Below are 11,788 nucleotides of genomic sequence, written 5' to 3'. Positions count from 1 at the left end.
TCCTGTTCAGTACAACACTGTTCTAGCTTTGCAGCAAAAGTGTGGTATAAGCACGGCCACAATTTGGAGGAACCGGTCAGAAGAACATAGATTACAAAACAAAGGTCCATAAGGCACATCAGTTTTGAGTCATGAGGCTGGCATTTCACAAGCATGCTGGGTTATAATTGTCTAATCTTTTCAGAGTCGTTATGTGCATGTGCATGCATGTAAATCACAGGAAGGGGACTGAAGTCCATTCAAACTGAAAGTCTATACTCTTAAAGAGGTGGCGTGTGGAAACAGAACTCAGATGAATTCCAAGGATAAGTAAAAACAAGCTTAAAACCAGGTACACAAAGGGGAACATCAAGTGGAGAACTCTGCATTTACAATTTCTCAAATGAAGTCATAAAGCCTCTGAATGCTGCTAAGTATCGTTTGCCAGATGGTAGAGAAAGACTGAAGTGACTCCTGAGAACCTCGATCATGACCATAAGTGACTGCTAGCTATGTAACATACTAAGGACAGACTTGGTAATGATGCATTATGCAAGGGTAAATCACAAAGAAATAGAAGACATGCATAAACTCTGTCAGTTCATGAACCAGACTGCTTCAGTAAGCTTTCCTGCATATTGTTCACACAATAATGTAATTATTTTTCACTGTTATACTTCCTTTTAATTGGTTGAAGACAGGCTCCTCCATAGGAAACGCAGGTATGAGCGAACAGGGTATTTATTTCCTTGCCACATTAAGAAGCTTTAAACCACAAAATACTCCCACAGTCCTGACTCTGGAAGCATACGTGCACATCATCACTGCTATGAGAAGTACTTTTTAATGTAAAAAGCAAGAGTGTCAATAAACACTTGAAAGTCACTGGAGATCTATCTTGGAGCTCAGACAACAATTGATGCTTTCAGAGGCTACAGTCCAAGCCTTCCTAGCCATTCCAAAATGCTTCAGGAAGTACGAAGCTATGGTGAAAAGCTCTACAGAATCGGCTCAAAAGGAAAGCTTTGAGTCAGCTTTTGCATGTGACATAGTGACATCCAGTGGCCAGTTCGGTTAACTGTAATGATCTCTTCCCCCGATGCACAGAAAAACACCAATACTTGTATTTTGTTGAAACACATTGAAATATTTAAAACATACTTTAAAATATTAAAAACATTTAAATAGAAAAATATACACAATATGTGAGTTTCCTAAACAGAGAAAGATACTTTGATATATTAATGATAAAAATGGTGTGTTCATCTAAGTGAAAAATTACATTTTGCTTGTAATTTTTAGTCAAGCTTACAATAACAGTAAGCAAAAATGCTTAGCTGTTTTTAAACAAATAGAACATTCCCTACATTACAGCTGTATTCTATTCTCTCTCGTTCACACAAAGAATCACTACTCCTTTTTTCCCTTGCATTCCCAGTTCCCATAGAAAAAAACAAGAGTTCAAGATTTGAGCTTATGATTCTCAAAATCCACAAAGCAATTCTCCATAGACTCTTCCTCCATTTAGGATTCACAGCCACAGCAGATCACCATCTAACATAGCTTTTCTGGAGTAGATCCCTTCTTTTAAGATCCAGCTGATGAAAAGTAGCAAGACTGTCCTTCAAAGTTCTTTATTTACAATACATGCAAGGATGCAGGAGACCTCAATTTACTGTCCTCCCGTGCCTTTTGGAGATACGTGTTTTTTATGGGAGGTGGGGATATCTAAACCACATATCTACTAAGCTAGCAAATATTCCTGAGGAACAGACATTCAAATTCCCTTATTGGATCTGTTCCATTTTGCCTAGAATAATGAGATTCATTGGACCAAAAAGAGGTGAAAATACACTCCAAGCTAAGGATATGGCATTTCAGTGGATGTGGAAAAAGAGAGAATTCTAGGTTTTCATTCTTGGAAACTCATCTCATCTCAGTTACTACTTTTCCACAGGGAACAAGGCCAACTTCAAACTCCAGGAAGTGTGCCAACTAAATTCTGCTAATCTATCTTTTCACAGATTTATATTCAACAAAACTACTTACTACTATGGTAAAGTTGCCAGGTTAATATTACTTTCTCCCTTTTAATGTTTTTCCACACTGGCTGACACCATGTGCTGTTGTGGAAAGAGACGTTAAGGCTGAAGACTTGAATCACTGCCTGCAAGATACACAGAACCAGTAACAAATCACCTCTGTCTCGTCTTACTCTCCCAAGGATCCAACTGAGCAGCTACCAGCTTTTCTGTACACACGTTCCAAACTGAAATAAATAGGGTCTTTCGCAAGCAACCTAAATTCAGTTCTCCCAATTAAAAGCAAAGGTATTCCACCAGCCTTAAACATTTGGCTCTCATTCACTTATACACACAAAATTCTAAGCAGGCAAAACAGTCTCTAAATTCATGATGTAATTATTTTGGTTTGTCAGCAAGCAGGCACTTACATTATGTTATTGCACTATCACTTCATAAATCCAGACACATAACGAAGAAAAGCCACGCTTTACTTAATTCTGAGGGTTTCTCTTATGGTTAAAGACACCTACTTTTTTTTTTTTCTTTTTTTAAACTTAGCTCTTAAACTTAGTGTTTCTTAGGCAGGGTTAGCTAGAGGACAACTCAGATAAAAGTTTGAGTCTTTCTGAAACATAGAAAATGGGAGTATTTTTCTGACGAACATATATGGAAACCACGTATTAGTGTTTGTGAAAATTTATCCTATGTAACTGTTACATTTACTTATAGTTTCAGTAGTCAGGGAAGGTTTAAAAACACCAGGCTTACAATTTTGAAGTGTACATTTTGAGATGTTTGCGTGTCAAAGAAATACTGATTTAATTGTGGAATTTGGAGCTGTTTGTACTTTCTCTCGGCAATACTTTTAGAAGAGAAAAAAACCCCACCACGTTGATACTTTCTAAACCAAGTATTATCCACCTCCTAGCTATCACATTATGTCAGTGGTATCAGAAATCAACAGATAATATACAGCTCAAATGGATTTTTACTTGCTAATTAAAAATAAACTGCCTGCCACTCACACTCTAGGGTTCTTTGCTCTTCAAATTTGTTAAAGGGCTGTAATGGCCTGGGATCTTATATTAAAAGGCAAAATTACTCTGGTAATGCAACACAAAATGAAATACTGCCTGAAAGGTCAACTACACTGAGAGGAAGAGGAAAGAGAATTTAAGCAAGCAGAAGATTTTTTTTTTTTTAATTTCCCTTGGGATCACCAAAGGTAGAGAGAATTTCTCTAATAAATCTTGTGCCAAGCAAGAGTAACACAAAATTGGGTAAAACAGAAAAAGTAATTTCTGTTATCTTGTCTGTGCTATGCTAGAAAGGACAGCGCTAATTGTTGTATCTCACCAGTTTCATATACTTACAGAAGAGGGAATTTTCATTTTTTCCAACTTCACACACAAGAAAGAAGACAAAACACTGAACTATTTGCGGAAAGTTTGCCTTGGATGTACTAAGTAAGGCACATCACTGTTTTCCATTGCAAGAGACTTGCTGCTTAGCTGCTCTGAACCACCTCATTTACTGTGAATCACATTGATACATGCTGTGAACAAAAAGGCTATTGATAACAGGTGGTATCTCAATATAAGGTACTACAGCTTTAAGTGTGTGACACAAACAATTGTGCATTGATACTATTGCAGAACAGTTCACAAGAGGAAAGTCAGGAGCACAGTATTTGTGTGGTCATGCTTAAGGCCATGTATGAAAAACTGCATACCTCTTCCCCATCCCATCAAATCGTAAGAGTAAAGCTGAGCTTTTCTAAACCAGCCTGGGAGGACTACATAAAAAAATTAGAGAGGCCTGTTCCTTGGTCCTGAAGACAGGTGCCACAGCCTATCTTGCAGCCATTTGGATAGATTCTGTTCACTCCTTCAAAACAGGGACTGCTCCCAAAAGGCACGTGCTATCTAACAGACCACTAGAGATGGTTTTCATGGAGGAGTGACAGTTGCCAACATTGCATCAAGAGTTGCAACAGAATGGACAATTATGGGACAACATTGCAAGGCTGCAGCTATTTAGTTTGCTAATATAAAGTAGCCTAGTTGTCTGTAACTCTTGACAGAGCAATGCGGAGACCATGCTAAGTTAATCCATGGGAAAGGTAAAGAAATGGATCCCAGACTAACACTGCACTGCCCTTCCACAACGTTGTGAAGCCCTCCAGAAAGTTCCACTCTCTCCCTAACTGGGAGACTCACAAACTGCGTATGCATAGGCATCTGCTTATCTCCCTCGGGTCCATATTTCCACGGTTGTGAAGACTATTCAAGTATTTAAAATTAATTTCACAAATATTTACTTAGCTTAAAAACTTACTAGTGTTCTGTGTTTTTGTACCCAACTGTTCTTCACATTAGTCTAAGTTCAATTTTGTAGATCTTTCCTATGTCTTAAATGACATCTATTTTAGACAGAAGTTTAGGTCTCCACATAAAGGTTTAACTGCTTCCAGATACAACTTTTACTAAATACGTACGGACACTGTTCCATTGTGTTCACACACACCCCCCCATTTCCTTAATCCAATAAAAACAGGTTACTCTGAGCAAAACTGAAGTCTTCTTCATTTTTACCAGAGTTAACTTTTGATTTTCAGTTATTTATTAAAAAAAAAGGTAAAGCATTAAAAAAAAAAGGAACAAAATTGCATAGAACATAGAAGTTTCTCCCCTTCTTTTCTGTTCTACAAATAAGCAAAAATTATCAAAATTTCATCCAGTTTTAAGAAGAGATATTTGTCTAGCAGCATTAAAATCATGAAATGTAAATTGAAAAAAAACTGCAGAGATCGTTTTGAATTACTTATATGAATTAAGTACAAGATTTTACCAAACTGGGAATTTTTATAAGAAAAAAGAAAGAAAAAATCTGTCCAATCAAAAATTAATATAAATTAACTCAATTTAAGATACAGTAGACAATTTTATTTATAAAATGCTACTGCCACACAATACACATCGGAACTATGAAACTTGATTTATAAAGAAGTGAAATGCTTCATAGAAGCATGGATTCCTGAGGTATTCTGAATACAGTCCCTCATTTACTGGAATTCACAACACTGCTCCAATTGGCTTAAGCAGCAGAAGACTGGATATTTGATAAACGCACAGTTACAACATAGTTAAAAAATACACAGGCAAATGGAAACAGCCTCGAAGATTGTGTCTCACCAACACTAATAGTCTTGGTCATGGTGGAAAACTATCTTACATAGAAGGGCACAAAGACCTGTTAAGACCGGGCTTCTCAATTTCACAGCCAATTCAAATGTATTGTAGATACCTGCTTTCACCTCATTGTCTACAGCCACAGGTTGCAAAGTCCTCTTGACATCAGACACAAAAACATTGCTGTTTCTGGATAAAGATACAGAATGACTGATTACCTGGACAAGTATTATTACAATTAAAAAAAAAAAAAATAGCGTTAGGCGCTTTCAATTCTTTTTCTCTTTTTCTGCTTTAATTCTCTGCTGTAGCGTCTTCAGTTCAGTCATTACATTCAAAGTTCTGTAAACCCAGGTGACCTGAAATGTAAGTAAATTATTAAATTTAACTAATCCACATACATTACTTATCAATTTAATGAAAGCATCCATATAAATGAACACATACATACCACAATTATAACAGTATTCACCAGCAGTGGTGCTGAAAATACAAGTGAAATAAACATTCCTCTTGAATCAAAGTATTGGTATTTAGAAAACAGCCTGAAAGAAAGAAAAATAAAAGAGGAAGCTTTATTCAGTGTAGTTCACATAACATTACTTTCACACTAACTATTCAACATGGACATTGTACAGATTATCCTACTCCTTGGGATCCTCAAGCATAGGCCAGCATTCTACTGTATTAAGTCAGAACAAAGAGAGAGTCAGTATCTCATCAGTTATGAATATTTATTACAATACCAGTCTTTCTTTTCTTTAAAGTTTTACTGTGCAAAACCTAAATAAAACAACCATAGATTAAGTAACTTACTACTGTGACTACAATAGTATATATATATATATATATGTGCATCAGAAATCATGCTTATCCTGAAGTGTCAAAAATTACTTTCTCAGGTATTTTGCTTAGGCATATTATAAAAGATAACAGAAATAATAAAGGTAGCAAAGCTGTAATTTAGGTCATGTATGCCTGAAGTGAAACAAGGACTTACAATTAGATGCCTGCACAAAGTAGTGTTAAACACTTGATTTCCAGTTACACCAGGGAAAAGTTAGTTCAGTGCTTATGAAAATAAGCCATCAGTTTAATTCTGGTACATAGGCTTAGTAAACCAGACAAATGTTAATGCTTTTTATGCATGTAAATAAGTATATAAAATAGTAGTGATATTTTTGAGAAGTGGTGCTTAACTTCAGCTTATTAAACATGAATAGCTAGAAAGAAAACTCAACAGAAACAAACAAAAAAATCAAAGCTCGCATCCTTTTCCCCTTAATCATCGCACTCTGCTTTTCTCTTAGCTCTCTGACTAGTTAGTTTACAACCATCCATATAAACATAGATTTTAAGCAGTATAATAAGTACATCCTAGCTGTTAAAAATTGCTTTTCTTATAAGCTAAGTGATAACTATGCTATGCTGTACAGTTTTGTTCAAAAGTTTTATATTAATCAATGCAACAGACCCTCTGCCATCACATTCTACTGATGAGGCATGACTGACTAACAATGTTTTCTGGGAATGATACGAAAAAAGGAATATTTTTAGAACAACATTCATTTAAATGCAAAAATGAAAGTGAAGACATTTACCTCCAATTCATGGCTGCTAATTCATTTATATATTCAGCGCAGTACACTAAGCCCACTGTACAACAAAAGAAAAATATCAGATTCAATACTTCTTTAAAAATAAACTGCCATCAGTTCTGCCATGTGTACTAAAGTGGATACATACCAGACATTGTAATTCCTTGATCCTCAGAAGATCAAATTACACATTTAATATTTAACAGCACAAACCCAGTTCTGATTTAAATGTCCCATATAGTTACTAAGAAGTATAAAGTGATCACAAAACATACCCACTATATTACAAACAAACATAAAATCCTACTCCTCTGATCTTACAGAAAGAGCTCAGCATACAAATGAATAATAATTAAAAAAAAAACCCAAACAGTATTTTTTCCAACAATCTTCTTGGTGACTGCTTCTAAGTTATGTCTGTAAAAGGAAATGTCAGCACTCCCCAAAACTGGTATGGAATTAAGTTATCATTTTAGATGTTATGGTATCATACTGCTATATCTAACATTACTATCTGAAGTTAGGGTACTAATTATATATAAGCATTTTGGTGAAATACAAACTTTGTTTTAATCGGTAGCAGAGTAGTCCACTGCAATCAGGTGAAAACTAGCATATTCTTGCTCAACAATTACATGCAATATGAAGCCATCAAGACAGTAAGAAAATTCAGTGCAATCACATGTTTAACAGAAAAGCAATACAACTACAGAATTTAAGTTTGTCCTTGTATCATTTTCCACAAGAAACAAAGCAAGAAAAACAGATTCAGTGGCTAAAGATGACCTGCACAAGGCAATTAAGTAACTAGCCCGGTGATATGAAGGAGTGCTATCTTGTTTTGCATCATCTGGATTATCTCTGCTTGGTACTGCACAGTATAAACATACCTACAGCTGCTCGGCTGCCAAGGTAAACCAATGTGATAATTTCATAATTTCCTCAGTTATTTCTGACTATCTGCGATACAAAATTATTTATACTGCAGACATATTAAAAGTGGTTCAGTTTTTCAGGTACAAAGCTTGGACTCAGTATAGATATTTTTATGCACTCTTCTTGTTAAGAGCAAGTTTACATCATAGCTGGGTTAAAAAGCCAGCAACGATCAGTTCCACTGCATTTTCCAATGCAGTTAGACCACAGGCATTCAAACTAGCATTAGTAACACTAGGAATACTTTAGATAAAGACTCTAAAGTAAACAGCATGTCATTGGAAATTCTGAATGTCTAATATTAAATTTAAGAAAGAAAAGCCTGTATTCTTACAGGAAACTTCCAGGCTCAATGTGTCATTAACAGGACATTGTTATTATGCCCTCTGTAGATCATTTTAAACTCTGCAGTTACAAGTGGATGTATAGAAATTACTAAGGTTTCTAGATTCCTTTTTGGGAGTACTTAATGTTATTAAAACCTTAGCTTTAGCTAAGTTATTTGCAGTTTTGAGGAAGCTATAATTCCTCTCCCAACTTGACTAGTTTGCTAAATGGTATTTTAAAAAGTCAACGTAGTCTTCACGTGGCTTTTTGCCTGCGAATCTCTTTCAATTGCTCATTCCTTCTCCACTACCCTGCAAGCATGACAGAACTGAGGTGCTGTGTAAAAAAACCCCAACTCACCAGAAAATCCAACGCATGGCTAGAACCAAGGTACTGCTCATAATACGTAGATCTAACCCAAATCCATGCCATCTTAATTAAACCAAATACCCTCTGCCAAGCTGCTAGATCTTCAGCCAGTCAGCCATAAAGACACAGCTTTGGCTAGGCAAGGCCACTGTGGATTCTCAGGCTGAAGTCTGATAAACCCTGAGATAACACAAGCTGTTACTGCAATGTACCAAACCAGCCTTGCTCTTCCTCGTGCCATTATCACAGCTGTCAGCGGGGCATATGGTGAACCTGCTTCAGAAGCAAATCCAGTTGAAAGCTGACCATATTTGCTGAACTGCAGCATTAGAATAAGGCAGAGTAGAAAGCGACTGCTGGCTTTCAGCCAATTTCTTTCCTGCTTCTCCAGCACAGCAACAATTTCTTGGGAAGCTGTGATACACACAGCATTTACTATGCAGAAACCTTACTTATCCCAGATCCCTACTAAGGCCAGAGTTTTAAATCACTACTTCATACAGTCTTGCAAACGAAATAAATACATATTTATAGATCATAGCAGCTTCTATAACAGTTTATCATGTACAGACACATGCATTATTACAAGAAAAATACTAATTTGCATGCACTTTATCTGCTGCAAAGTGTAAACCCGTGCGCTGTGCAAGTACATGAAGAAAAGGGTTATCATTAAGAGACCAAAAGAAGTTATCTGACAGCATTAGTAGCCTAAACCACGCACATGCCCTTTACCACCCGAAGGCCAGCTCACGGAAGCAGGAACGCACTACTCACCCATGCAGAGGAAGTGCCCTATTTGCACCCGGTAGTGCTGGAAAGAGATGCACGTTAGGAGGAAGCAGAGGACGTGGAAAACCGCCAGCCCCACCAGCCAGGGCTCGGACCAGTCCGTCCTCTACGGACAAAATGAAAGCAGATTAGGCCATGGCAGGAGAAGGAGCGTCGCCAGGCAGCTAGAGCGAGCACCCGTCCTTCTCCCGCACCGAAACGACAACCGGTTTCAGTCACGAACCGCACTCAGCAGCCCGCCCCGTGCCAAGCTGGGGAAGCAGCGAGCACCCCAGCGCGGGCTTCCCCCGCCCACAGGGGGCCCCGGTGCCTCCTCCCCTCTCCCCGGGCGAGCAGCCAGCCCGGCCCCGGCTCCCTCCTTACCGCCAGGATGGCGGACAGCCCCGCCGGGCCGCTCAACGGCTGCTCCATGGCGGCGGCAGCGCCGCTGCTGGCGGCCGCCGAAGTCTCGCGAGAAGCCGCCCGCCGGCGGGCGGCTTCTCGCGAGACTTCGGCGGGCACCTGTTCCCTGCCCCGCGGCGGCAGCCCGAGGGGTTGGGCGGGAGGGGGAGCTTCGCCTCTCCCGCTGGGCCGGTGGAGGGGAGAGGGGCCGTTTATCTGGCACGGCTGGCACTTCCAGGGCTGCCCTCATCCCCCCAGAGGGGAAAGGGCGGTGGCTGGTCCCACATGTGGGAGGACGAGCAGAGGAAGCTCTCCACACCCCAGTGGCTGCCTCTCCTGAGGCTAGCGCCAAGTCAGAACCGTCTCTCGTGGTTCTGTGACTGAAGTTGTGTTCCTCAAAAATAACCCTGGCTTTTCAGAAGAGGGGCAAGAAGCTCTGCTTTTGTTTTAAGCATTCGACACTGAAGTTAGGAAAGAGTAGCGGGAGAGGTTTTTTTGTCATGTTCTGCCTGGTGGAGTCAGGCTGGTGTCAAGGTGTGCGGGGCACTTTGGATCGGTGGCCCAGCACTGGTGTTGGCTTTTTGGTCTCTCAGCAACACTCAGTGGCCGGCTTCAGCTGCTGTAGGGTTGGCAGTGCAGGAAAAAGGGAGTTTTAAGCCCAGCTGGAAATTTCTGACAAAAAAACCCCAGTTGAGCACTCCAGGTAGGAACTTAAGTGAAAAATACTATTTTTTTTTTCCAAATGAAAAAAAAAACCAACCAACATTAATTACTGTACAATGCAAAGTGAATGAGACATCTATAACTCCTTTTGCTGAATGCATGTAGGTCTGGAAGAACTGACCACTCTTAAAGATGTATCACTTACAGAGACATTTCAAACTCAGATTCCTATCTACCAAGCCAGGAGACTTCACGAATCTTACTAGGGTTAGCTTTGTCAAAGAAACCATACTGTCATATAGAGCTCCCTGTTCTGCTTTCATGAAATTATATTTTCTGACACTTTGGCTTATCAGATGTGAAGCTTTGGCTTTTTTTCAAAATGTTTGGAAGCGTATAAGTAAATGTTAGAAATAAATACTTCTTTCATTTAGTCTACCATATAGCCAAATACAGGTCATCACTGTGAACTAGTCTCTTTTCACTGTCACACTTAGGCAATTTAGTGTGAGATACCTGAAACTGAGGATGTGTTTCTCTGTTTTGCTTTAGGTTTTTGGTAGTCTTTTTCTCAACAACAATAATATCTGAAGGCCAATCGAGGCTTTTACTTAAAGCATTGTAAAATTAAGTAAGGTGATGCAAAGGTGGGCATTTCTACTACTGTTCTGCTCTTAATTTTAAGACTAGGAGAAGAAAGATGTTTCAATTTCACATTGTAGATTGGGAAATAAGACAGGAAGAAACTGACTTGTCATTTGGAAAGTCTTATGGCCAATGTAACAAATCAAATGGTTTTGAATTTTTGTAAATGAGGAATCAGTTTCTTGTAATTGCTCAGTAATTGACTCCAGTAACCATCTGCAGTAGCTGAAGGGCTTCACTGAATGAAGGATACAGCAGCTGCTTTATGAGTGGAATATGCTGGTCAGTGGTGAATCTGTGATGCAGACAAGCTGGGTGGATAGGAAATTACTGGCTTATTATGGCTACAACATACTGTATTAAAAAATTCATGTGGCTTTTACTGTCAGCCACTGCAGCAGCAGTAGAAACTTTCTTGTAAGGAAATAGGAGTTGCTTCTTTAAGATTGACTAGGATAACGTCAATAATGCTGTTTGTCAGCAGGTGGTAGCAGATACATAAGTATTACCAGATCTTTTGTGTGGTATCGGTTATCTTTCATTTATTTTTAGTGGAGAATGAAATGTGAAACAGAAGATACTTAAAAGGTAACAGATGCATTGCTCTTTCATAGGGAAAACCCTGTGTACTTGTCCTTTTACAGCTTCTTTGCAGAGCCAATACGCTACATTTAGATCCAAATTTTAAAAATACTCTACTAACCTGAAATACACCGTACCAATGATAATATATAAACATTTCTCTTCTTGATACTCTTAAGTAATTTAAGTAGTTTCTAAAACTCAGTCTCAGTTTTCTGTGGTAAGATTCAGATTCCTCTGTAATTTCCTTCCGCACTACAGTACTATCCAAGTAGATTGGATGAAAGATCAAAAAAAAAGT

At 38.6% G+C, this 11,788-nt stretch overlaps 1 protein-coding gene across 1 annotated transcript; it reads right to left on the bottom strand.

Annotated features, from left to right (window-relative positions):
- Window positions 1–4,926: 4,926 nt before the first annotated feature.
- On the bottom strand, window positions 4,927–9,675 carry TMEM18 (transmembrane protein 18). The gene is made up of 5 exons (XM_052809827.1): window positions 9,580–9,675; window positions 9,202–9,322; window positions 6,796–6,850; window positions 5,646–5,739; window positions 4,927–5,553 (listed from the first exon to the last, which is right to left on the bottom strand). Exons 1-5 carry the CDS (start codon window positions 9,625–9,627, stop codon window positions 5,464–5,466), a joined length of 408 nt encoding a protein of 135 aa, XP_052665787.1. The 5' UTR covers window positions 9,628–9,675; the 3' UTR covers window positions 4,927–5,463.
- Window positions 9,676–11,788: the final 2,113 nt, after the last annotated feature.

Source organism: Harpia harpyja, chromosome 15 (assembly GCF_026419915.1).
Source record: "Harpia harpyja isolate bHarHar1 chromosome 15, bHarHar1 primary haplotype, whole genome shotgun sequence".
Lineage (NCBI taxonomy): Eukaryota > Metazoa > Chordata > Aves > Accipitriformes > Accipitridae > Harpia > Harpia harpyja.
This window is presented reverse-complemented; position numbering and strand designations above follow the sequence as displayed.

What these genes read in the sequence shown, in the direction of transcription:
- TMEM18 (XM_052809827.1), bottom strand. Translation starts at nt 9,627, where the DNA reads ATGGAGCAGCCGTTGAGCGGCCCGGCGGGGCTGTCCGCCATCCTGGCG. An exon ending in AGGGCACTTCCTCTGCATGG is followed by an intron (nt 6,851 to 9,201) that starts GTGAGTAGTGCG and finishes TTTGTTGTACAG; the next exon opens with TGGGCTTAGTGTACTGCGCT. An exon ending in TGAATACTGTTATAATTGTG is followed by an intron (nt 5,554 to 5,645) that starts GTATGTATGTGT and finishes CTTACATTTCAG; the next exon opens with GTCACCTGGGTTTACAGAAC.